The sequence below is a fragment of the Ornithorhynchus anatinus genome, chromosome X1, assembly GCF_004115215.2.
Source record: "Ornithorhynchus anatinus isolate Pmale09 chromosome X1, mOrnAna1.pri.v4, whole genome shotgun sequence".
In the NCBI taxonomy this organism is placed as follows: Eukaryota; Metazoa; Chordata; class Mammalia; order Monotremata; family Ornithorhynchidae; genus Ornithorhynchus; species Ornithorhynchus anatinus.
This window is the reverse complement of record NC_041749.1, coordinates 18,881,811-18,909,635: the sequence shown is the minus strand read 5'-3', so window position 1 is coordinate 18,909,635 and position 27,825 is coordinate 18,881,811. Positions and strand designations below refer to the sequence as shown.

General features: G+C 44.7%; 1 protein-coding gene across 7 annotated transcripts in view; it reads right to left on the bottom strand.

The window, feature by feature from the left end:
• Positions 1 to 27,825, bottom strand: part of FBXW11 (F-box and WD repeat domain containing 11) — a 122,329-nt gene that overhangs the window by 80,451 nt on the left and 14,053 nt on the right. For 2 of the 7 annotated variants that reach the window (XM_029050357.1, XM_029050358.1), the window contains exon 2: positions 5,222 to 5,323. The exons of 3 other annotated variants lie outside the window; for them this stretch is intronic. In XM_029050357.1, coding sequence (XP_028906190.1) covers positions 5,222 to 5,323 — 102 coding nt within the window. Of the gene's footprint in view, positions 1 to 5,221; positions 5,324 to 21,659; positions 21,821 to 27,825 lie in introns of all 7 variants that reach the window. 2 more of the 7 variants (XM_029050359.2, XM_029050361.2) reach the window with 2 other exon arrangements.

Below are 27,825 nucleotides of genomic sequence, written 5' to 3'. Positions count from 1 at the left end.
ACCTTCCCTGTCCAACCCCTACAAAAAGCCAGCATATAAACCTCCCTGGTGTCCACCTAATAAACGCCTTGCATCTACTAGCGTGATGACTTGCACATGTCCTTCTCCTCTGCCCTGAGCTCAGATCAACTAGGATCTGGTTCAGAGATGAACATGGACCTGAAGTAAAAAAAAGGAAAAAGGCACATCAGTGTTTCCTAGAAGTGAGTGATGCAGTTTGGAGGCCAGTCCATTATTGCATAATGAATTGGAAATCGATCATCATAGTTGAATGGGGGAAAAGGAAGTTTCTCTTGCCTTCCATAACGCTGTCTGAAAAGTCAATTTAGATAACCAACTGTTATGCCTGAAAGAGCTATTTTCAATCAACCTGCTCTCAAAAGTCCCTTCCCCTTGCCGCAAGATAGCAGTAAAAAGGTGCCGAGATGATTTCTGACGAACCCTAGGGTTCCTCCGGCCTCCAAAATTCAACTCGGCCTGCTTTTGAAAAAAATGAAAGGGGAACAGAAAAACTTCATTGAATTCTACATGGTTCTAAACCCAGAAAACAAACATCACTATTCCATAGAGTTTGGTCCCTTGTTACCTGAGTTAGTTTAGCAAATAATTCACTAAAAGTATGGCCAGATGACAAGAGAGAGCGGTTACCTCTTTACCAGCCACTGTAAGCCTATCTCCTACTGACATATAAATGGAACAACATCATTTCAAAGAGCAAATCAGTCCACCCATTGGAGAATATAATCAGGTCCTGCCCCCAATACCACCATGGAGATGGGCTCATTTCTTATAGAAAGTCAAAGAAAATAAACTGGTACTTCACCTAAATCTCTGCACCTTCAGAATCCAAAGAATGCCCACGTGATCCCATAACAGAAGTCTGTATATTAAGAATTGGCTCTGTTTGTTTGAAACATCTTTAGTTTTAATCTCCCATCACCCGCATTACCCCGTTCTTTTTCAGATTCGATTTCACTATCTAAATTAATGTTGTTTCCGCCGTCTCTACTAATAAGGAAAGCGTCTCACAGTTGAAAAAAAAAAAAATGAACCACTTCTTGAAGCTCAAGGTATTTTCTGAACAATTTCTAAGGAACGACCAAATCTGAAGTTAATACACGGGCGGTAGCTTCTGTCACTTCTGCATATCAAAGGGGCGTGCCTATTCCATTAGTCCTCCTTATGATAAAAATAAATTGCTACTTGACTGGCCATCTTCAAAGAGAAATATTCCAGCAGGACAGGGGGATCTAATTGAAAGACTTATGCTAAAGGGTCTCCAATTCAACCCACTATGGCAAAACGGGAGTTGAAGGCAGTCAGGCTACAGAGAGGATGCAGGCAAGGGGAGCACGAGATTGCTACCCATTTCATTCCCCATCAAGCCTGGCCACCCATTAAAACTTAAAAGTGGTGGGCTCGACACATCAGGAACCACTTTTTCACTCACCAAGTGGTAAGCATATGGAATCTGTTAGCACGAGAAGTTGTTCAGACAAAACAGGAATAGGTTCCAGAATGGGCTGGATGTATTCGTGGACAAGAATGGGCTAGCGGAGGGGAAGTGAGGGCGCTTGAAGGCTAAAGGAGGACCGCAACAGATTCCAAGATATTAGGTCCTTGATGGGGGAGGGAGGAGGGGAATTAGTCAAATAGGAATCTTGAAAGGTCCTGAAGTGTCAGTCAAGGATCACAGTTGATCAAGCGTTCTTCAGTGTCACTGCTGAAGAATGTACAGTCCCAGCTGCCATGACACTGAAAAACCATGACTATCATTTCCTAATACACAGGTCACAGCAAACTGCTTCTGCATTTTATTTAAAGCCATCCTCAGCACTCGGGTTGTATATGTAATGTATGAATTAAATATTCATTCATTCAGTCGCATCTTTTGACCGCTTACTGTGGGCGGAGCAATTATTCATCGGGCTTTTTCATTCTGTCGAGCTATCCTCTGTAGTACTCTTGTTCTTATAGTTCGCACAATTTGAATATAATCTCGAGCTGCCTGCCTCCCCGATTAGAGAGGGAGCCCTTCGAGGACAGGGATCTTGTCTAATAATGTTGGTATTTGTTAAGCGCTTACTATGTGCCGAGCACTGTTCTAAGCGCTGGGTAGACACAGGGGAATCAGGATGTCCCACGTGGGGCTCACAGTCTTAATCCCCATTTTACAGATGAGGTAACTGAGGCACAGAGAAGTGAAGTGACTTGTCCACAGTCACCCAGCTGACAAGTGGCAGAGCTGGGATTCGAACTCATGACCTCCGACTCCAAAGCCTGTGCTCTTTCCACTGAGCCACGCTGTCTCGTGTACTTTCCCAAGTGCTCAACATACGATGGGCACTACGGAAGGATAGTAGTCGCGCTTTGGTTTGTGCCAGGTTCAAGTGCAAAACTATTTCTTTTCCATTATCTACACAGATCAAACTCAGGTTGTGGGGAGCATTGTATACAAGTAGTGTAGTGAAAAGCGTACATTAAAGCAGAATTGACTGAATTCTAGATCGAATGGGCCAGCAGTCCATCTTCCGCTTTCATTTGCTTGGACACTTCCCTAAGCTTGCAGAATCCCCTCTGACATTTTGGGTTCTTTTTTTTTTTTTTTTTTGAGAAAGTATTAAATCACTGTCTGGAAGAGCGGGGATTCCCTCCTCCTGGCTAGTGTTTAACTCAATTAAAATACCCAAAAATGATGAGACTATTCTACATTTCCAAGAAAATTCACATTGGCAGTGGAATAGAGATTGGTTGTTTTACAACATCATAGATGCCAAAATACTAATCATATATCAAAGTTTGAGTACAGTGTTCTGCACATAGTAAACGCTCGACAAGTGCTATCGATTGATTGATTTGGTATTAATGTTACTGCCTCACTTGGAACAAACTCAAAACGGGGACCAACCAAAACAAAAGCTAAAAGAACAAAACAAAACAAACCAACCAACCTCTGAAACCAGCATAGCAAACACACTCCTGAGCACGGTCCGCAACTGCCATTATAAAAGCGCACCTATACGGTACTTGTATTAAGCTGCGAATCACTAACGAATTCTCTAGAAATTCACCAGCAATTTGTACCGTCCTCTCCCGAGCGCTTCGTACATTTTCCCGCACGTAACGGCCGCTCGATAAAAACTAATATAAATAATATTATTCAACTGAGCAAAAAGAAATCGGACGGATGGATAGGACGATGGCTTTCTTACGGCCACGACGTTAGTGGGCGGGGCTATCACAGGGGACGGGGGACAGCGTGGGGAAGAGAAGGCGGCAGAAAAGGAGACACAGAGAGAGACAGAGATGAGGTCCGGAGACAGGTCCGGGACCCCAGAGGCCATCGTAGCCCACGTGAGACTCAGAGGCCACAGACAGAGACGAGAGACAGAGAGACAGAGAGGGAGAGCACAAAACACAATCACCCACTCTCACGATGACGACTTCTCCCCTGAGACATGGCAGCAGGAGGAGGAGGAGGAGGAGGAGAGGCAGCTGCCCTTCTCCGGCTTCTGCTGAGCAGCACCGGTTCCAGCCTAGAGGAAGGAGCTGCCCGCTCCAGTCGGAGCACAGAGGGACTACCCCCACGGGAGCTAGTGGAACCGGGGTGCGGGGGAGCCGCTCGCAGCCCGGCCAAGGTGGGAGAGAAGCAGAGGGGCACCTCCCCGTTGCCCTGTTACGGCCAGCTGTCCTGCAGGGCTCCCACAGAGCCCCAGAAAAAGCCGCATGGGGGTCTAGGCGCCGCAAGTAAGACATGCCCCCTGGAAAACGTGCACTTCCCCGTGTCTCTTTTTAATTGCCCATGCCCAAACCCTAATTTTTGTCATTTATACACCTTACATATGGAAAAAGGTGCAAAAAAGAGTATCTCGGTGAAAGTTTAAATCTCTTTTAATCCACAAAGCCCTCCTTCCACCCCAAGAAGTATCAGAACAGTTTCCCCTTGACTAAAAAAATCAGAACTACGGTATTCTCTCTATGCTCCGGTTTCGCCGACAGATATTTATAACTGATCGACTATCTTTAATTCAAACAATATGTGCTTCTGAGAATCATTTGCCAAGGCAATTTCTTCTAGAACCTGATGAAATTGGGTCACACGGCTGAACTCGGCAGTTGCGTAACATTTAAGTAATGATTTTTCTGATAAACAGTGCCAGAGTTAGCGACGATTACTACAGCGCAAATATTGTATCTCATTCATTGTAAAGTAAACTGAGAACATGCACTAACGTGGTAACATTCAGAAGAGGTTCGGTATTAACGCCAGCGACATCCGCATGCCCAACGAGCTATTTCTCAAAGTCGAATAACCTTTCGAAATATATTTAAATCAGTTTCCTTACTGACAGTGCTTTGAAAGCCCTGTCATTAAATGAGGCCAAGAATATACCTGCCCCAAAATAATAGGATTTCTCGTCCTATCTCCATGACTGATCTATGCAGTTAGTAAATCGTGATGAAATGGGGATCCCGGAAAAAACAATCGGGTCTCCAGTACCGGTGTTCCTCTATTGACGTTCATCATTTTAGACAGGCTGAACAGTTGGAACATGGATGACAAAACCATCATGGTGCTACCAAGATGGAAATCCCCAGGCATCCTTGGGCTGGCAAAGTTGTAACTCACTGACTCGTACAAGATCTACCGTCTCGTTTACTGATTCCAAGTGGTCAAATCTAAGAAGGTGACAGCTTGAAGCTGGGATTTTTGCGCTTCGATAGTCCATTTGCCCACAGCTGCTCGCTAAGTTACGTTCGACATTTTGGGGCCTTTGTATCCTTTTGCACTTGCATCCTGGGGTGGTAAACCGAAAGGGATGCAGTGGTCGAAATGAAAATGATGGAAATTATCAGAACATTCCATAAGTTTGTTTTGTTTTTTTAAAAAGAGTCAAACTGAAGGATTAAACTCAAAATGTGAAAGCAAACAGGATGAACAACATGCACAACTAGTTACTACTGGAAAAATCCCAGGGGGTGGAAAACAAGCAATGGGAACAAAACCACTGCCCTCATGCAGAGTTCAGACCAATTTACTCTAACAGAACCCACTTAAACACTAACTCCCAGGCTTGACGGTTGCTCGGGGTATTTCGGAGGGGAACGTAAGACGAACATTTAGCAGACTTTAACAATCGGATTAAACAAACTATTGAGCGTTTAACAAATGATCACAGCATACGCATAACACAATTACAACAAGAAAGAAGAAAGGCACCTGGAGACATCTGACACTGGGCATGCTCTGCAGGCATCTCAGTGCGCACATGCTCTCTACCAGGTTGGAGCAGCCTAGCCACAAAGACCTTGGCACAGAACACTGCAGGGTGACAAAAAGGAAGGAAGAGAAGAAGCAGTTAGATGCCACAACGAATCACTCGACTCAGGCAAACTCAAAACAGTAGCGGGTTCGGTGGGGAACTGTTTTTACAGAACGGGATCGTTAGTAGAGGCCAGCCAGTGACAACGTATCCGAGGGAAGACCTTCCAAGCGTGTGCCAGGGTTTGGGGCCTACGAGAGGTACGGGAAGAGCGTCTCTATCCCCACTGCTTGCTATTCGTGCCCGATTTAATAACGTAGGGGATCCACGAGGTGGTAAAAAAATCAGTGTGGGTTGTACATCTTGAATGTCTACAATCCACTATGGAGGACTGAAGAAGCTGTTGCAGGAATTCCGACTTCCAGAGTCATACGGTATCGATTCTGTTTTTTTTCCTATCTCAGAACTGAATTATCCATCTCCCTGTATCCAAAGATTTCAGGGTGTTGCATTATTTTTAAACAGAGAGAGAGTATACACAGGAGAGCAAGGCATAGTCAAGAGAAGAGTCAGCCCTGACCAATGCATTCCCATAAAGCATTAAATCCTCTTGATTAATAAAGAAGTTTGATTTCCAGTGTCATTACTTCGCATCGCCTCCTTTCATTTAAAAAGATATTTTTCTTATTTTAGCCTTTGTTGAGTATTTAAATGACTTGGCCGAAGTCAAAAAAGCCTATTTTTATCCACCGCTCCCCTAAAGTGACCCGCCAGTATTAGAGAAGAATTTCGAGGAGAGAAAAGTAAAAATGAAAATTTGAGAAATAAATGTACATCTACAATATGACTTAAGAAGATCATAAAGATATCTTAAAAGGGAACCAAAAATGCAGTGCAAGACTACTCTGTTGACCCTAGAATCAGTGACTTTTGGTTTCATGTTCTTGCACAGCTTACCACATATCCTGGGGGTAATTAGAATCATTTAGCCACTGATTAAGTATTCTGCAGACATTTGCATACATACACTACCCTCATGGGTAAAGTGAGAACAGGCAGATACACCCAAATAAAAATAATATTAAGATAACCATTCCAACCCAACTTTACAATGCAATCTTTCACAACAATCCTATCCTATTCTAGTGCACTCTTTTGGGATTTTTTTTTCCTTTTAACCTCGGTAATAATCACCTAAACCACTGAAACGCAAAAGAATATTTTCATGCTCCTAAACGTGGCGACTGATATTTTCGACTGATATTTTCCACTAAAAGTCTACACGTGAGGTGCCATCGTCTATTAATGATAGCCTGGGTAACTAAAGTTCTCACTGCCAGAGTTAATAATTACCCAAAAAATACGCTTCTGTGATGGGAGGCGACAAAGGAGATAATAAATATACAGTATGTCATTCTGCCGGTCTTGGGTTATAGGCTTTAGAGCTCTGCTTTCAAAGCTAAACTCTATCTCTGGTCATGTCGAGAAAATGATCTCTCTCTTCCACAATGAGCTAGAAAATACCATGCCTTGGCAGAGAGATCAGAAATGATCCAAAAGCCCGGGCCAAGCCACAGCTCATCCTCCGAACTTTGAAACCGCCGCCTATTTGTCAGTGGGCCTGAAAAGACCCCTGCACAGCCGACAGCTCAGACCACCCTCAGACATGTAAAATTCCCCCTTACTTTTTTTAAAAATAGTATTTCTAAGCGCTGGGTAGATCCAAGGTAATCAGGTTGGACAGAGTCCCTGCCCCACATGGGGCTCACAGTCTTAATCACCATTTGACAGATGAGGTAACTGAGGGCCAGAGAAGTGAAGTGCCTTGCCCAAGGTCACACAGCAGACAAGCGACAGAGCCGGGATTAGAACCCAGGCCCTTCTGACTCCCAGGCCTGGGCTCTATCCACTAGGCCAGACTGAAGTGCCTGCTGGTGCTTTAAATTTGGCCCCTTCTTAGGCAGGAGATCAAAAACCTTACATCTCTGGGATCGAGCAGTGGGAACATCTTCAGTTGCGGCAAACCTCAGATTCATTCATTCAGTCGTATTTAATAATGTCGTTATCTGTTAAGCGCTTACGGTGTGCAGAGCACTGTTCTAAGCGCTGGGGTAGATACAGGGTCATCAGGTTGTCCCACGAGAGGCTCACAGTCTTAATCCCCATTTTACAGATGAGGTAACTGAGGCACAGAGAAGTTAAGTGACTTGCCGGCAGTCACACAGCTGACAAGTGGCAGAGCCGGGGTTCGAACCCATGACCTCTGACTCCCAAGCCCATGCTCTTTCCAGAGAGCCTACTGTGTGCAGAGCATTGTACTAAGCGCCTGAGAGAGTACAATACAACAATAAACAGACACGTTTCCTGCCCACAAAGAGATCATATGGATCAAAGGTCACGGCCTGAACGCACCGTGATCTTGGAGAGATTTGCATATCGAATCCAAGTTTTAAGTATTCTCTGTGTATACAATACATATATACACGCATAAATCTTACATGAATAAAATGACAAATGAAACTTCCCTAGATGCAGAAATACGTCCCCTGGTCGCACCCTCCGAACAGAGGCTGTGGATTTGGGTTGCTTTCAAAGTACATTCGGTCCAGCCGTAAGATGCGCGATCGCTACGCTTTTTGGCGAGAGGTCTGGTAGGGAATCGGGGAATGTTCATCACACAACACAAGCCTGTTTGGATACAGCGTGCCATGGTGTCAGAAGAAACCGTTTTGGGCATGTGTCTGGTGTCAGGCACGATGAGTACTTCAGCACAAGCTGTCCTCAAAGCCGGGTTTTACAAGAATGCAGCCCTTTTGAGGCAGACCTGGGTGTGTTGGAGGCTAGAGAAAGACCGAAAGGAAAGCCATTTCTAATTTGGAGATAAACTAAATCATCAAACTTGTAATCACGTCAGGTGACATTCCACTGAAGGTGCCAACACGATTAACCAGAACCCATACTGGACACGGCACTCACGTAGGAACCTTCGTTGGCTCAAGCCAGCACTAAAGCATGAGCAGGACAGAGTGTACAATCATGGCCCAGTGGAAAGCGCAGGGGCCTGGGTTCTAATCTCAGCTCTGCCGGTTGCTTGTTGTGGGACCTTGGGTAAGTCACTTATAATTACCCGGGCCCCCTTTTTTATGGTATTCGTTCAGGGCTTACTATGTGCCCGGCACTGTACTTAGCATGGGGGAATGATACAAGCTCAGTTCTCCTGTTTTCCCTTCTACTTCCACTTTGAGTCCAGGCAGGATAGGGACTGGGTCCGACGTAATTAACCTGCATCTACCCCAGCTCTTAGAGCAGTGTTGACACATAATAAGGGCTTAAGCAAATAAAAAGGCTTAAGGAACAGTTCCAGTTTAAAGCTGACAGAGGAAACTGGTATGGAGCTGTCACGCACCAGGGGAGCTAAGAGGGCTGGTTTCCCATTGCCGAGAACCCTCCCTCTTCTCTGGCCCTGCCATCCTCTCCTTGGGAAGCGCAGCCGCACGGAGGAAGACGAATGCCAACATTAAACTCGTTTCCCTTACTCTTTAACATATTCCAAACAGCTCAAACTTCTACATCTCTTTTTTTTTAGAGTTCCTTAATAATAATAATTGTGGTATTCGTTAAGCACTTACTATGTGCCAGGCACTGTACTAAATGCTGGGGTAGGTACAAGCTGATCAGGTGGGACACAGTCCCCGTTCCACGTGGGGCTCACGGTCTTCATCCCCATTTCACAGATGAGGTACCTGAGGCCCAGAGAAGTGAAGTGACTTACCCAAGGTCACACGACAGACATGTGGCGGAACCAGGACTAGAACCCCAGGTCCTTCCGACTCCCAGGCCTGTCCTCTATCCGCTAAGCCACATGGGTGCACAGCACTGCACTAAGCGCTTGGGAGGGTACGATACAAAACGGTTGATTGAGCCGATCCCTACCCACGAGGAATTTACAAACTGGAGGTCAAATTCTGGGGTGGATGAACCACCTGGACCAAAGGTAATCTGATTTATAAGCTTCCACACACTGGACTCACCTAGTTCTTAATCACTATGTAACTTTCTAAAGAAAAATAGACAAGTGCTTCCTCAATAATACTAAGACCCCTCCGAGAGGTGGGCGACTGGGGAGGACTTTTGAGAGAAAGTCCGAGATTTTGCCGAGATTCGGTGGAGGGAAGAAAACCGACGGAGGCGAAGCAGCCAGGCTGCAAACTCTACAGCCCAGGTGCGGCACCCTATGTGGACACAATAAAGAGGAACAAGGTAAAAGTCTTATCTGATAAGAGAAGTGCCGGGGAATCTATTTGATAGAAAGGCAACAAACAAAAATACAATTCGCAGCAGGATGAGGCAATTAATCAGGAAATGCTGCGACTAGACAAGCTCTAAAATTGCACGTGTACTAATAATGAGAGTTCAGTTATCCTATAGAGACTGGCTGAGTAACAACGGAAAAGGAAGTGGAGGCAGGGACAGCATAAGTCACTATTTTCTTGAACGGCCCCGTCCTAAAACCACCAAGGAAAGCTAACGTGTCGGATTCGATTCTCAGTACTTAGTGCAGGAAATACATCTTGAAGTCACTCTACAATAGTGAGCACAACTTGATTTTTAAAAAAAATAAAATTCAGCACTCTTGCTGCTGGAGAGGGAAAATCAAAATAAACCCAAATGTTTGGATACTTAATCTTAGAAATTATGGGGAAATGTGGGCCTTTTGGGAAAAGCTGAAAGGGTTATTTTCAAGAGACTCACTAAAAACTCAGAGGTTATTGAGAAAACATTTTAGAGGCCCTGGTAAAAGTATAGACCATAGAACAAAACAAAAACAAACAAAAACCCAGGTGGTCATACAAATACTCTGTGAATATCTGTGAAATCCACTAAAGGAGGAAGGGCCAAGCTTGGAAAAAATTGGAAAATGGCAGGCATGTGCGCAAATTGGGTGGGCCAAAAAAGGAGTCTCTAGAGTTTGGTATAGCCCCATGGATTTATGACAGTGGTCGGTAAATAATACTGAGTGAAGAGTGGCTTGAAGGGATGACATTATCAATAATATATACTCTTCACCTATACCAAAAGCAGGGAGGTGGTTATAGGAACGGTGAGGTCACTTGATGATTGAGGATGCTAACGGCATATATACGCCCAGTGATGAAAGGAGGGAGCGGAAGCTCAGTGAATTCTCTAGTCTGCTCATTACACCACTTCCAGCGACAGTCCTGGTTACTCTAGACCAGGTTAGTCTCGCAGTAGAGACTACAATTTCATTCAGGATCAATCTAGCTGGGGGAAATGCAACATGTTCCTGCATGTGGAAATCAAGTCTCTTTAAAGCTGCTGGAGCTCTTTGAGGACAGTTAATAAGCACTTGATTAGAGGAGACGGAATGGGTTTAGATTTTTCAAAAGGCCTCTGACTAGGTTCCACACCAAAAGGCTTTTTTCAGAAACTGAATAATCAGGGGCCTGGAGGGTTCAGTCATGGATGGAAAAATTAACTAGTAGATAGAAAACAAAAAGTCAATTTTGAGGCTATTCTGGTGGGGAGGGAGAAATGTAAGCAGTGATCGGTGCTAGGACCGACCGTGCTTAGCATCTTCATAAATGAGCTGGAGGATGGAGCGGGCAAAGAAATCTCAAAGTTTACGGATGGCAATGCCTTCTTGGTGGTGAAATGTCATGCAGACAGGCTAAAACTCACAAGGATCTCAAGCTTACTAAGCCTGAACTGGCAAAAGGGCTTAGCAAGTTCGAGGAAATGACATTTATGAAAAAAAGAATCCAAACTACAAGTACACGTTGACGGGCTTTGAGCTAGTAGTCACAATTCAAAACCAAAATCTCAAAGACATTGTAACTACTCTTTTCAACCAACGGGTCCAAAACTTGAGAAGCTGAGCTCGCTGTGGGCGGGGAACATGTCTACCACCTCTGTTATACTGTACTCTCCCACGTGCAGTACAGTGCTCTGCACACAGTAAGCAATACAATTGGTTGACAGCAGCCCCAGAACCCAAATACTGGACTTCATCAGGAAAGAAATACAAAGGAAAACCACAGGCAAAGTGTTCATGCTGGCACCAGGAATACTGTGTGCGGTTCTGGGTGCCACCGTATAGGAAGGCCATGTTAGAGCTGGAGAAGATACACAGAAGGGCAGTCAAGATGATCAAGGGGCACGGAAAACCTTCCGCATAAGGACTGATTGCAAATAATAAAACTCTTCAACCTAGAAAATCTTAGCGAGGATGCAATGTAAGTCTACAAATCGTGAAAGGTGTGGAGAGGGTGAGCAAGCTCACAGGAGGAGGGCATACTTTCTGAAGCATGAAGTAGGTGTATTAATAGTAATAATTACCATTATTATTTGTGGTATTTGTTAAGCACTTATTATGTGCCAGGTATTATACTAAGCGCTGGGATAGGTACCAATAACTTAGGTTGGACACAGTCCCTGTCCCACATGGGGATCACAATCTTAATCCCCAATTTACACATGAGGTAACTGAGGCACAGATTAAGGGAAGTGACTTGCCCAAAGTCACACAGCAGATAAATGGCAGAGCCGGGATTAGAACTCAGGTCCTTCTGACTCCACAAGACTATGCTCCTTATCTACTGAATTACAAACCAACTGAAAGGGAGGAAACTGGGAGTGGTACGTATGTAAAAATATGTTAACACTGGCTGCTGTGTAGGTCCCAGAATCAGGAGGTTCGAGATGGGTCCGGATCAATTCAGGGGCAAGTAGTTTATGAGGAATTACTTGAGAGAGAGTTAAGGACGTCGGATGGATCGACAGATGTCAACGAAGGAATCATCGCACAATTTCTCCAAACAATCTAACCCCATTAACAGAGACAGGATAATAAGCTAGAGGGAAGGTTGACCTCCGGCTGTAATGGCATTTATGTTGAGAAAGACTTGGTTTGAAAAGGCACCAGAAAAGGGATCATGCTTCACAACAGATCAGAAGCAGCGTGGCTAGTGGTTAGAGCACAGGCCTGGCAATCAGAGGGACCCGGCTTCTAATCCCGGCCCTGTCACTCGTCTGCTGTGGGACCCAGGGCAAGTCACTTACCTTCTCTGTACCTCAGTAGTTGTCTCGTCTGTAAAATGGTGATTAAGACGGTGAGACCCTGTGGGACATGGACTATGTCCAACCTGATTAGCTTGTATCTACTCCAGAGCACATAATAAGCACTTAAATAACATTTAAAAAAAAAATAATCATTGCTCGCCTAGGTCCCTTTGTAGCTCGGAACAACTAGGTAGGACACTGAACCAAATTACAGGTGATGAAAGCAGAGTTCTTTTTACCCAAAGTTTATCAGCTAGTATCACAGCAATTGATATCTCCGAGTTGTTCACTGACTGTGCTCAACAGTTTCACAGAATGAAAGTATCACAGCTGAGAAAAATGCTTTTCTTTTGAGTTACAGGCCTTAAGCATACTTCCAATGCTTTATGCTGATAAGGGACAGTAATCTCGATGAAACACTATGGTCACTCTTTGATACTGATATTTACACCAGACCCCTAGCAAAATGCTAAGCATCTTAAAGCCCCTAATATTTATTTACTGACTTATGAAAACCAGATCAACCTATAATGACTTAGGTACTCTTCTCTCTCTCCCTTCATTAATCCCCCGGCCCAGCCCCACGGCATTTATGTACGTATCTGTAATTTTTTTATTTAATGTCCGTCTCCCCCTCTAGACTGCAAGCTCGCTCTGGGAAGGGAATGTGTCTATTGTTACACTGTACTCTCCCAAGCACTTAGTACAGTGCTCTGCAGCCAGTAGGTGCTCAATAAATATAACAATGAATGAATGAGTCCAATCAGGTTCAAATCCCCCAATGTGGAGACTATCAGAAACGATGCTGAGGCGACATCTTTAGAAGGCAGGGGACACAACAGCAGAAGTGAATTTCTTGCAGATGCACGTTTTACTTTTCCAAATAGATTACGTAACAATTGAGCCAGGATTAGAACCCAGGTCCTCGGACTCCCAGGCCCGCGCTCTTTTCACTAGGCCATAATGCTTCCCCTACACTCTTACACGCAAACGCACCCACACACTCACACTTCCCTGCTGTGTGCTTTTGATTTTCTCATCCGAGGAGTAGAAGTGAAATGATGTTCGGCAGAAGATGTATACATAATGATATCTGTTAATTCCAGTATTTATTTAGTGTTTACTTTGTGCAGAGCACTGTTCTAAGTGGTTGGGGCAGTAAAATAGTTAGTAGACAAGGGCTGGCCCTCAAGGAGTTTATAATCTAGCACATACTCTGGAATGAAATGGTTAAAACTGCAAGCTGTAACTACTACTGGTATGAACACTAACCGCCTACTCTTCATGAATCGAAAATGTTTACATAACTCGTTGGGCTCTGATTTCAAATAGCCAAAGTCAACTCCTCTGCCATAGAACCCGGAGACGTGATTATACGAAAGCCCCTAAGAGCTCTGCTCGGCTGACTGCTCATACTGGTTCCGCGAATAACCAAATATTGGTTCTCAATGGGAGTGGTTTCCTCCGAGGGGAAAGTGTAGAGCCCCATACCAGAATTCGAACAAGAGTTCTACTGTCAAATGGCTAATCGCATTTTTCAACAGCTACAAGTTATCATTTGAGTGGGGCACCATTCCTGTTGCCAAGGAAACCAAAACGACCCACAGGAGGAGAAGCTGGCAAAGGCTCCCTCTCTTCCAGGAGGCAGGCATCGTGATGCCCAGTTCCACAGGGGACCACGGCTGGCCTTTCATACCGAGAAGCCTCCGCAGTCTTCTGTTTTGATTCTTAAGGGGGGGGAAGGAGACTCTTTTTCCCAAGAAGAAAGCTGTTTATGACTGATCTCCCATAATGGCTGAGCTTCTGGAAGAAAAACATTCAAAGTCTGGCTTGTAAACGGGTTCCAAAATGTAAAGCGGCCCAGCCAAAATGATCACTAAACCACACTCGCCAGCTTCCTGGGGGTGACGCTTTGGATTCCTAAAGAAAATCCAGCATCGTGAGCTGAGGGTCCTTTCTTATTTACTTTTAGTCTAACCTAGTTTATGTCACAATTGGGTCTGTACTAGACTGCACCACTTCTAAGCTATGGAGAAAACAGAAAATGACGAAGTATTTTTTTGAAGGAAAGGCACGGCACGATAAGAACCGACGAAAAGAACACTGCACTTGACATCTTCATCAAACGAACTTACATTTTAGGGTTATATTTTCAACGTCTTTTTCTCCAAGTTAACCTGTGCTTCTTTGGAGGAGCTAAAACCTGCAATACAAGGCTATTCTTAACTAACCTACAGAGATGGAGTGGCAATAATCTCAACTCGCAACCACTAGCCATGGCAGGAAGAGGCCAGTCTTCTTTTCCCCACCTGGCCGTCCCGCTCTCCGCCCCTTCCACAGTACAACCATTAACGGTTCAAGGAGTCTAGGAACAGTTGTCCAAAGCCGTCGTGAGGGGGGCAGGATTTATCAGTGGGGACTCTGGGAAACAGTCCCTAATTGTCTACGTCTGGGGTGCAGAAAAGGGGGTGTTGCATGCCAGACTACTTGTTTCATTTTGTTGCCTCCCCTATTGGGCAGGGATTGTCTCTATCTATCCCAAGCGCTTAGTACAGTGCTCTGCACATAGTAAGCGCTCAATAAATACGACTGAATGAATGAATGAATGAATTCAAGGGGCAAAACTACTTGCCAGCATTCAGGAGGGACAGGACTGCAGGGCTAGGGAGAGACCCGTGACCTTAGATCGATGACCCTTTCCTCGGCAGTCAAGGAAGACGATCCAGGGTGATCCGGTCCAAGATTGCAACCGAAGAAAAGCTGTGGCAGGCCCAGACGTGTTTGAAAGCTTCTCGACCAAAGGGACCGTGCGCTTCATTTTTGGATTTTTCCTACATCCCCACCCCATAGGGGCTGGATCATTTCCCTGAGGGCATTCAATGAATCCATTCAACTGAGGTAGCTGGCAAGAACAAAGCAAGTTGTTACTTTGGGACAACTGAGGACTTTGTGGCCAGATTGTTCAAGCCCTGACACTCACTCACACACACAAACACACACACACACTCTCTTGAAGTTGCCGCAGTTGATAATCTACCTCTCCCCCGTCACCTGAGAAGGAAGTGAGATCGACTTGAAATCTGACAACCTTGGGAACCACTGGGTACATTCACGGGGGTGGAACCGGCTGGATTCGGCATAGTTTCTCAGTTGCAGGACACAGGTAAAGTCAAAGTAAAGTAACTTCACTCTTTTTTGGTATTACTTTTTCCCTATATGCTCCTCCTTCCCAGATTCAGCCATTTCTGATCATGATAGTCTCCCCTTTATTTTTTTTTATGATATTTGCTAAGCACTTATGTACTAGGCACTGTACTAAGCGCTGGGATAGATACTAGCTAATTAAGTTGGACATAATCCACGTCCTGCATGGGGTTCACCATCTTGCACCACCATTTTACAGATGAGGTAACTGAGGCACAGAGAAGATAAGTGACTCACCCAAGGTCACAAAGCAGACAGGTGGGAGAGTCAGAATTAGAACCCAGGTCCTTCTGACTCCTGGACGGTGTTCTATCCACTAAGGCACAATGTTTCCTCTTCTCTTCCCTTTCTCCTGGCCATCATTAAGACCAGGAGTGTATTTATCGAAGGCTCAGTGCGGTCGTTGGCATATAGAAACTGCTTAAATCCAATTATTATGATTTTTGAGTGAAACTCACATTTACGGCTCCAACCATGTTCTGAGCATAGAATCAGTAGCCCTGACCAGTTTTGTTGTAAGTAGCAGAATGACCTTCCTCTTGATTCAAGCCATCTCCTCCTCCACCCTGTTTCAAGCCCGGATTTAACTAGCACCCCTCTCTCTCCCCCCATCTCATTGAGGTTCAGCAACAAGAATGGTAACACAGCTGCCAGGAGTCACGTTACATTCTGCGGTGACTAATGGACAACAGTTCGCTTACCCACTGCGACCATGGCTATTTGGTTTCCAGAAAATGAATAACTATAGCAAGGTTGGAAAAGCGCTGAATTTTCACTTGCGATATATCTCAAAATTGAGGTGTTAAACGACACACACACATCCATCCCATACGTTATTAAGGAATAAAACCATATGGCCACCCTGGGATATTTAAAATTCGACTGGAACATCTCTCTTCCTTGGCATTACCCCACAAGAAGACTTTTCACTCAACGGTATTTACTGAGCTCTTACCGGGTAAAGAGCGCTATACTAAACGCTTGGGAGAGTACCATAAAACAGAGTGGGTAGACATGTCGTGCTTGTGTCGTGCCGGGATTCCTCTTCTACGTGGATTTATTACCATCCACCTCACTTAAAAATTCTTCCTCACAATCACAATGACCCAACCTAATCCCTTTCGGCTGTCTAAATGAAAGCACTGACTTCAGAGTGCAAGCTCCTTGGGCCAAGGAACGCAAGCCTTGCTTGTGTTGTTCACACCTAAGCATGCAGTACCCAGTACCGCGATTCACACTCGGCAGGCACTCAAATACCCCCGGAATATGGTCTACGTCAAAATAACTCAGCCAGTTACTTTTTGGTATATGGAGTTAATCTCCCCACCCACTTACCCAAAGTAAGTGCTTCGCACTGGAGAATACCAAAGCTAGAGTGTACAACTTTTACTTCCATAAATGGCTAGTCTCATTTCTCCAAGAGGTGCATTTTTTCCCCAACGACGAAACCGAGCAGATACACGGGCTTTCCAGATTTTGAATTCTACCACTCTTCTCCTCGCTGGATATGAGAATTGTGTCTTTTGATTGGGGGAGGGAGGGGAAAGAGTCTTGAATTTCCAGCTCGGCCTCTTCACTTCTTGGATTGCAAGACACCTTTGATTAGAAACAGCTGCACCCCTGATTGCCCGCCTCCATCATTCTCCCGAGAGCCGTGTTTTAACATTTCTTTTCTGCCTGATAACCCTCGGGAATCATGTAAAGCACCTCACGGTGTGAGCCTCGAGTTCCCATTTCTGCTCACTGTAACCTGCAGCTTATTTTGTGATGAGACTTGGGTGAATGAGGGGAGGGGAGGGTAAAGAAAAGGAGGTCTAGAAGGGAGGTGAGCATGGTGGGGGGAAAGCAAAGTCACCCTGATCCTCTTTCCGGAGCTTCCCTCACAAAACAGAGGAGTTGAAATTGTTCACCTTCCTCCTCATCTATGCTCACTCCCTCCCTCACTCAAAGGTGGCCCAAAGAAAACATAATAATCATTATGGAACTTGTTAAGTGCTTACTATGTGCCAAGCACCATTCTAAGCGCTGGGGGAGAAACAAGGTAAGCAGGTTGGCCCCGGTCCCTGTCTCACATGGGGCTCACAATCTTAATCCCTATTTTACAGATGAGGGAACTAAGGCACAGAGAAGTGAAGTGACTTGCCCAAGGGCACACAGCAGACAAGTGGCGGAGCTGGAATTAGAACCCAGGTCCTCTGACTCCCAAGCCCATGCTCTTGCCAGTAGGCCATGCTGCTTCTCTAACATCTTCTCTTCCCTGTGAGCGCAATGGTAGGGACGGAAGAGGGAGTCTTCGGGTCCACAGTCTAGGAGTGTCCAATCCCTGGAAGAAGAGGAGGCCCAGAAGTGGGGTCCCCTGCATGAAGAAAGCCCTGCCTCATGCACTCCTCAACTCAAATCGGAAACTACTAGCAAAATGCCAAGACAGACAAGTCAGTCAGTCGATATAGTACTTACTGAGCACTTACTGTGTGCAGAACACTGTATTAAGTGCCTGGGAGAGAAGCTGATGGTAAATAAAGTCTGGCCCCATATGAATAGTTGTGTAAAGCCCAAGTCAGAACGAGCTTTTGTACCGTACTCAGGTATTCAATCATATTTATTACGCACCTGCTCTATGCCCAGCACTGTACTAAGCACTTGGGAGAAAACAATATGAGAGAGTTGGTAGACACGATCCCTGCCCACGAGGAGCTTACAGTCTAGATGGGGAGATGATCATTAATATACATCATTTATGCAGCCTACAAATGACAGTTACCATTTGTTTCATACATCTTGAACCCTAAGCAGTCAAGCTGCTGAATTCTGGACTGGACAAAACGGTCAGGTACTCCAAGAACAGTGGTTCCATGTACATTGCAGTAACCAACCTGGGGACTGTAAAAACAGAAATTCATGACGCAGGGTAGAAATTAGAAAAAGAAATGGAAAAATCCACAGCCGACAGAGACGGTTAAAAGAAACCCGCCTCAAAGATCCCTTTCTGGAACGGTGTGCAGATCTTATTCTGAAAATAATTCCGATTCAAAATGATTATCGGTGGACATACTGCTTGCAAACAAAAGTCTCTTAAATTTCACAAAATAAGAATGATGATGATGGTATTTAAGTGCTTACTATGTGCCAAGCACTGTTCTAAGAAGTGAATCGGGTTGCACACAGTGTCCCTGTCCCACGTGGGGCGCTCAGTCTTAATCCCCATTTCACTGATGAGGTAAATGAGGCACAGAGAAGTGAATGACTTGGCCCAGGTCACACGGCCGACAAGTGGCGGAACTAGGATTAGAACCCTGATCCTTCTGGCTCTCAGGCCGATGCTCTATCCACTAGGCCACGCTGCTTCTCAAAAGCAAGGACCTCCAGAAAGAGCACGGTTACAGGGGAAGACCCTGGGTTCAGTGAAAATGAACGTTTCCCAAAAAAGGTACCATTCCTTTTCTAAGCAAGTGTAAAACTGGAGCTCATTAACTTTTTTCAGAAGGGCCCATGTTAATATCATCTACAACCTTACGCACATTTCATGTAGATGATGTTTTTACAAGTATAATCACTTCTAAAAACTACTAGATAGAGCTAAAGAAAATTACGTGACCATATATTTCAACAGTGCCTTTGCTGCCTTTCAGTATGAGGTTTTCACCTATAGACCATGCTCATATACAGATTTCACGGCTGTGATTTGGTATTGTGGGTGGATACTTTTAATCAACGTGAACTGTAGACTGATTGAATTTACATTTGCCCGTGTCGTCTCATTTCCTAAACTACACTCCACCACAAATATCTTCCCAAACATTTTATTTGCTCTTCTGCCAGATGAAGTTGTAACTGATAAACATTATTCCAAGTGCTAAATGAACGAGAAGATAAGCACAAAGTTTTAGACTAATAGTTTCTATGACTGAAATAACCCGAGCTTTACTTTAAGTCAATGCTTCTCTGTTCTGATGACAGCTTGCTTTTTTTAGCTTTAACAACATAAACAGGTGCTCAGTATGGTTTCACAACGAGCATTTCTCTTTTCCCTAGCAGACTGTGGTGCTGTGGTTGAGGGAACGCCAGAAACAAAAAAATCAATAAACTAGAATATGAAAAAGGCTTAAAAGTGTACAAATAATTGAGCTATGTAACGCTCATAGTCCACCCGCTCTATAGGAATATAACCTACTGACCAAACAACATTGAGGTTCCTGAATACAAAAAATCTTAAGGGAGCAGAAGCACCTATGACCTAAGTCTAGCAAATTTTACCACAGGTCAGAGCCTTAAAAAAAAAATCCTAGGCAATGAAAAAGAATTTAGGTAAAAACTGAAATTGCCCTCTTAAAGTAGCACCGCGACACTGCTTCTTCAGGGCAGTAACACTCACTAAAGACAGATTTTTTTTCTCCCTCACTGGGACTTTGGGAAGTTTCAAAAAAGCAGATGAAATTGGAGGAGAAAATCCTTAAGGAAACTGAGAAAAGACACTATGGAGTAGAGAAAGGGGAGATTTAAAAGACTCTCATGCAACAGCTGCTAGTTCTGAGGAACTCTGTGACTACACAGAGCTGCATGTTCTATGTATCTGCCAAAGAAAAAGGAAGAAAAATGGTTAAAGGCTAATGTTAGTCTCATGCTGTCTAAGTGTCACTTAGGACAACCTATGATTCTTGATTCTTCAATGGAGTTGATCTGAGAATCTCTGCGATAAGGAAATAACTGTTATATCCGGTCTAAGCTGGGGCAAATAGAAATAATTCATAAAGAGTAAATGAATCTCAAATGCAGAGTACTGCATAGTAACAGGAACAAACATCTAACCCCCAGAAATTATTTTATTCACTATGTGAGAATGGCAAGTTTGAAAACTTCCATTCTGGAAGGAGACTCCTCCTTTGTTGGGGGTAAGGAGGAAGAATCACTTATTTGGTGTTAGAGAAACCTCTGGATTGACTCAAGCAATACATTTGCAAGCAAAAAAAGATAAGCGTAATTTGAAGCTGTCCATTTTATGATGCAGTTCACAATCCGAAACACAGCATAGTTCCTGGCACTGGAAATTCTGAAATCATTTTTCTAAAACAAAAAATTACATGTCCTTTCAAGGGTGGGAATTACTACTTCTCGGGAGGGAAAAAAAAAAAGGCAATGAAATTTGTAAAGCTGGAAAGTTAAGAAAAGTCATTCTATATTACCAGATGGATAGGAAATCAAGAAACTCTCTTAAAAGGGACATTGACAGAGGCATGAAGTTAACAGCGAGTTCATCAGAACCACGGCTATTTTCCAGTTCAGTTAATTGATGGGATATTTAAAATACATTTCCTCTCCTATACTTTCTTGTTTTATATGAACTTGAAGCTGATCATCATATTTACTGAGCGCTTACAATGTGCAGAGCACTGTACTAAGCCCTTGGGAGAGTACAGTGGAACAGAGTTAATAGCCATGTTCCCCACCCACAAGGAGCTCCTACTGTCTTCCAGTTAATTTTTTAGTTACAGAGGTAAAGCTGATAATACCAAGATACTCATTCCCTCTCCCAACCTGACTCTGACACAACACCCAAAGCAAGTTTCCTTTTTTTTAAAAAAAGCACATCCCGCTAAACCAGCTAGGAAGGATTATACTGAAGTTTGAAATCAGAAAAGGGACCTAAACATTACTTTGGGACCTCGAAAGAAAACACTAAGCAACCAAGCAAACTATTGAAATACTTTATGACCAAAAAGTAACCTTGAAAAACTTCTTAAAATCATGTATCTGCTTTTCTTTTCCAGCTTTCCCCACCCCATTCCCTAGTCTAAAATAAGCAGAATCACATGAGTTAATCTGCTTATTAACCATTCCCTCCTGTTCTTGTTAATTGTACAGTCACCTAATTTTGGCCTAGAAAATGTCTCAAAACAGTGTTCCTAATCCCACGGTTTACACTGGAATGAAACTTTCTATCAAAACATCTTCTCAAATACGATACAACACACGGATCCAAATCTGAGCGTTCAGATTAATATCTAACGGTGATTCAATATTCTAAAGTAGAAAAAAGTGGTCTTGAAGAAAACGAGTGAGGTTTTTTTGGGGGGTTGAAAGCCACAAAACAAAACATACAGGGTAATTGCTTACCTGGAAAATAGTTTGTACTTCAGATCCACCAATCCAGAATGAAGGGGGTTTTCCCTTTCAGACTAGTCTGAGAAAAGACAGCAGTCAATCATCTTCCAAGATTCCTTCAGCTTACTGTATCCAGCTTTCTTCAACCAAATCCCAAACATGCACTTCGGTAACTGTTGGAAAGACAGAAAGCAATCCATACACCCACCATGGCACCAGTGGCAAAGAATGGCCACTAAGTAATGGAAGGGTCAATGGAGTGGTGGATCTGAGGCACAGAAAAGTGGTTATGGGCAAGACTTGCTCTTCACCAATCCTGAATCAACTAATTTAGTAGAAATGATTCCGTATTAAAAACAGTCTCTATCAGAGATTGGCAGAAAGAAAAGAAAAAACCGCAAAGGCACACAATCTTACCGATAACCAAAGAATTGTATTTGCCAATTTCCACTTCCAAATTTGGTAACTCAGCTCCTCTACCCGACCACCCAAGGATTCGCTCATTAAACGTGTCCTATCAGGCCATCCAAGTTGGAGCCACTGGGTTGTAACAAGCGTTCCTGACTCCTTTTTCACTAATCGGGTCTCCATCAAAACCATGACAAACTTTTCCCACTTTAGATTTGGAACAGGGGCACCCAACCATCTTCTGAATGGCCCCCCAACCCCACCCCACCCCCGAGGAATCCTCCATTTGCCGGAGGACTGGGTAAGGACTGGTTCAACCACTGACCACATCGCTATCAACCAGCCTGAGAATGAACAATGCCAATACTAAGCCAAGCAGAATCCAGACTTCAAGTGCAATAGTTCTAAGTGGTAAGCTGATTTTACTTTCTTGGGTCACTTTAGGAAAAAAAAAATGAAACCAGCCGCTAATATGCATTCTCATTCAAATAATCCAACATATTCATGAGCCAGATTGTTCCTGGTACCCAGCCTACTACATAGACTTGTAGTTTTCTGGGCTGAACTATCTTGTTTCGCTGTTAAACCAGCTCTTTCATTAACCTGTATGCAAAATGACAAATTGGGATGGAAACATTTAAGATCGGTATTTACACGTTAGTGGTTAAAAACTCCAAGAGCAAAGGGTAAATATTTTCATTAAGTCACAAATTTCAATTCAAAATCACGAAGATTAAATCAAACTGCATCAGAATGAACCTGCCGAGAGGGAACAGTACTGAGGACATCCTGGTCTCTGCTTGGTGACTCTAATCTTCATCTCCTTTCATGAAGTTTCAGTTGAACTCTGCGGCCTCGGCAGGCAACTCACTAAACAGTACAGTAATGATTGACAGAGAAATGGGAAATCAACTTAAGGCAGCCAGCTTATCTTTTAGGAGGCTGAAGGCAGAGAGTGATGTCAATATGGCAAATTCTAGGGCAGTGTGGTACCTGAAATACTAAGTCTGAACCAATTTTAAATCCCCGATTTTTTTCCTTCAACTAAGGAATCACGATTCTTCAGCCCCCTTTAAACCAGGATGGGGCATAATAGGTGATTTCTTGAGATGCTTCACCAAGGTCACCTACAAGTCATATTTAATATTAAAAGGCAAAAGAAAGTCTTCAGCAATGAAGTCTTGGAATGTGGTTACCACCCTTAAACTAATGATTGCTACAGTACAAGCCCTCCAGACAGGCCCTGGGAAGAGAGTAAATGACAGAAGGACAGCCAAGTCTGGGCTCCACGTTTAGCTGAAACAGAGCAACGACAAGCAGGGTGTGCAAAAGAAACACTTTAAGGGCACGATAAAGCTTAACGTCAAACGATGTGGCATAGCGGTGGAGTGGGACTTAATAGTGGCAGAAGAGTCAGCTTGGCAGACCGCAGAGAACAGCTGACTGATAATGGTGTCAGGAAGAACAAGAGTCCCGGCACAAAGTTGCAAATGGTGTCAGGCTCTCTGATGAACAGTTGCAGAGGCAAACAAAGGACAGTCTTTATGGGTGGAACGGTGGAAGTGACTGGTGAATCACGTGTCTTTTTAGCAGACGGATCAATAGCATCACTGTATCTCCATCTCGTCCGCCTCGCTCCCTCCCACTTCGTTTCCAACCAACACTCTCCCCACTTCCAAAGCTTTATTAAAAGCACATCTCCTCCAAGAGACCTTCCCTAACTAACTCAGCGTGGCTCAGTGGAAAGAGCCCGGGCTTAGGAGTCAGAGGTCATGGGTTCTGATCCCGGCTCCGCCACCTGTCAGCTGTGTGACTTTGTGGGCAAGTCACTTAAGTTATCGGTGCCTCAGTGACCTCATCTGGAAAACGGGGATTAAGACTGTGAGCCTCACGTGGGACAACCTCGATTGCCCGGTATCTACCCCAGCGCTTAGAACGGTGTTCGGCACATAGTAAGCGCTTAACAAATACCAACATTATTATTAATTCTCATTCCCCACTCCAGCCCCATGCCACTTAGAGACATATTCTTAGTTTACCATTCCCCTTGCCTCTAATTTATTTTAATACCTGTATCCGCAACTAGAGTGCAAACTCCTTTTCTTTTTTAATGGTATTAAGTGCTAACTATGAGCCAGGCTAATCGGGCTGCACACAGTCCCTGTCCCACATGGGGCTCCCACTCTTAATCCCCATTCTACAGATGAGGTAACGGAGGCCCAGAAAAGTGAAGTGACTTACCCAAGGTCACACAGCAGACAGGTGGCGGAGTGGGGATCAGAACCCGGGCCTGACTTCTGGACCCATGCTTTATCCACTAAGCCATGCTGCTTCCCCTGAGGTCAGGTATTTAGGATTTAGTTCAGAACACTCAATACCACAGATTGACTGATGAACATCTTGGAACATGAAGATCCTCAACACATATACGCCCAGCTCCTACACAATACATTTAGGTATTTATCCCTCCCTTCTTACTTATACTTCTTCCTTATACTTGGTTACCCCCCCATACCTGAAGAGTATTTTAATGTCTGGGTATCTCACTAAATTGTTAGCTTTTTGAGGGCAGGGATCTTATCTGTGTACTCCCCCAAGCACTCGGGGAGCGTACAAGCTCTGCACACGGTAAGCCCATAATAAATTCCACCGACTGACTGATCTGGGCTGTTCCATGGACATGGGTCTGAGCCCCCCTTCAAACAATTTGGTTCAAAATCTCATTTTTATTTTTTTAACTCCAGCCTATTGTTGATTTGTGTGCTGCAGGCCTGTTCTACAAACTAAGGCTGGTTGGTGCTTCCCGGCAATTCTTTCTATCTAACTTAGAAAGGGGAGGAAAAAAACAACCCTAAAGGAGCAGATTCAATGACGGAGTACACTGCCCTCCATATCGCGGAAGTGCAATGTTGTCAGATATAAGCCACAGAACTGCTGCTAACGCCATCTTTTCCTGAGGAACTACGCTGCTCTAGAGACTAAGGGGGATGTTTTACAACCATCCCAGTTTGTGGATGGAGCATGGAGTCACCTGGAGACCTTTCCACCCACCCTGGGTGGAAAGAGAGGGATGCTTGAAACAATGGATCCTCCTTTCACTGGATCTAATTAGAACCCCAAAATCATTTCTGCTTCACTTGCAGTACTTGCTTGCCTCTCCAATCAAATGCCTTAGCATTTATGAGCTGTTAACTCTTGTGAGAAACACCAGAACACTATAAAAGGTTATAAGCTAATCTGAATGGTTGGGAACGACTAATTCTACTTGGCTTATAACCAGCATTATTTCCCTGTTAGAGAACCAGTCTTAAGAGCTTGAAGGTCACAGCATATAACCCTGGGGCTCTTGCCAGCACAGTGACTTACAACTCTTCACCCTCTCAACTCTTGCAGCTTCTCTTCTCCTCCAGCCCTCCCGCCCCCCTCCTCCCCCAAGTTCCAACAGGCCGATCTTTCTGACTTTTCTACAAGAACTCTGATATGAGATTAGAGACTTTTCAAATAAGGGGCTATGGCAAAAAAAAACAAAACTCTCCACCTGGATGGTTCCGTCAACTGGGCTAACGACCCTGATATATTTAGAATTCCAATTTAAAATCCAGTCAGCTTGCCAAAATGGGATGATGGGCACCTTCTAATACTTAGAACACTCGTTTTTAGAAGTACACCCCCTTAGCAGATCAAATCCGCTTTCTTCCCCATATACTGGAACTATTATACGGAAAAAGAAATGTCACTCTAGGCATTTAAAACGCTCCCTTCAGTAGAAATATTTTACAACCTTTAGCTTTTCTGAAAATACTGAAGAGATGTATGCTGAAGATGCCTAACCGGATAGTCAGGTTTCTCTGGTTCATTTATTTGCCTAAAGAGGCAGCTCTCTGAAAAGCAATTTTGATGAGCTGAAATTTAACAGAGTAATAAACAACAGGATGGGTTTTTTTATACAGTGGAAAACAAAATTACTATCATCCAGGCAACAAGACCTTCAGAAATCAGCTGGTCACAAGTCTTTAAGGCCCAACATAAGCAATCACGCTATATTACTGAAGGAAATCCCCGGGGCTAGAAACACCTAACAGTAGTAATTGCATTTATTGAGTGCCCATCTGGTGCAATATACTGTACTAACTGCTCGGGAAAGTACAGCAGAAGCACAGAACATGTTTCCTGCCCACAGGGAGTGAAAAGAGCACAGACCTGGGTTCTAATTCCTGCACTGTCGCTTGCTTGCTGCGTGACCCGGGGCTAGTCAATTAACCACTCTGTGCCTCAGTTTCCTCATCTGTAATATGGAGACTCGATTCCTGGTCTCCCTCCTACATGGTGAGCCCCACGTGGGACAGGGACTGTGTCCAAACTAACAATCCTTTCTTACCCCAGTGCTGAACACATGGCAAGTGCTTCATAAATACCACAATTATTATTATTGCATTCCAAGTGAGGTGGGATATAGAGGTGCTTACAAGTAGAATAGTAGGAATGAATGCCTGTACAATCAGATACTCATCAATCCACAGGTGCTAGGGATGAGCGTAAACAATGTCGGTTCAGTTGAAACAACTTCGGGTGCTGAGACTAACTCAGGGGAGGTTTCTTGGAGGGTTTTAAGAACGTAGGAAGGTTTTAAGGGAACTCGGGAGGGCTTTGAACCTGACGGAAACTGTGGCCTGGCAGGTTTGGCACAAAAGGTATTCCCAGGCTGGAGGAACAGAACAGAAACAGGTGAAGGGACAGAGATGGGAGATCTACTCACGAGCGATGCACAATTAGAAGATTAGGTTGGGTGGAAAGGAGAGAGCGTGCTGGGGAGTGGCGGATGAAGAGAGCCAATAAATAAGACGGCCCTCGTGATCCAAGCTCTTGAGTGCAGCGTAGCATAGAACTACAACCCACCAGCATCGTTAAAAGGGGAACGAGGAGAACCCTGCACCGTTCGATGAGTCCTAGCTGGTCCCGGGACTTCTCTGACCCCAGGGCACCACGGTTCCCCCTGCAAGGCAGCGGGCATCAGTGGAAACGGGGCAAGAAATGCAGGGTCCACTGGCCGAAAGCAGAGGTGGAAATCCCAGACTGGGGGAGCGGTAGCCGCCCAGGGCCTCTCCCTAATCGGTGCTGCCTGTGGGTTCCGCCCTGTCTCCATCCCACTGGACTCAGCCAGCCTGGGGTGAAGTTGGAATCGCCGGGGCACACCTCTCTGGCCCCCAGAGTAGCACTCAGACCCAGGCGGAGCAGTCTCCCGAGGCGACGGCCACCCAGAGCCCACAGAAATAACAGCCCAGGGCTCCTGTCACTGTCACGATGTTCCCGTCTCCCGGGTCCAATCCAGGCCCTGCAATAGCATCGATCCAGCTCTGACGACAACCCGGCAACTGCTCCACGGGCTCGGGGGACCATCAAACCGCATATGCCGAGCAGGGTGACACCATTTTACCGACAGGTGATCGTATTTCTCTCCAAAAGAATCCAAGTGGCCAATTTGCTGAACCATTTGAACTTCCATCTCTCTTCCGCTAATAATAATAATGTCGGTATTTGTTAAGCGCTTACTATGTGCAGAGCACTGTTCTAAGCGCTGGGGGAGATACAGGGTGATCAGGTTGTCCCATGTGGGGCTCACAGTTTTAATCCCCATTTTACACATGAGGTAACTGAGGCCCAGACAAGTTAAGTGACTTGCCCACAGTCACACAGCTGACAAGTGGCAGAGTCGGAATTCGAACCCATGACCTCTGCCTCCTAAGCCCGGGCTCCTTCCACTGTGCCACAC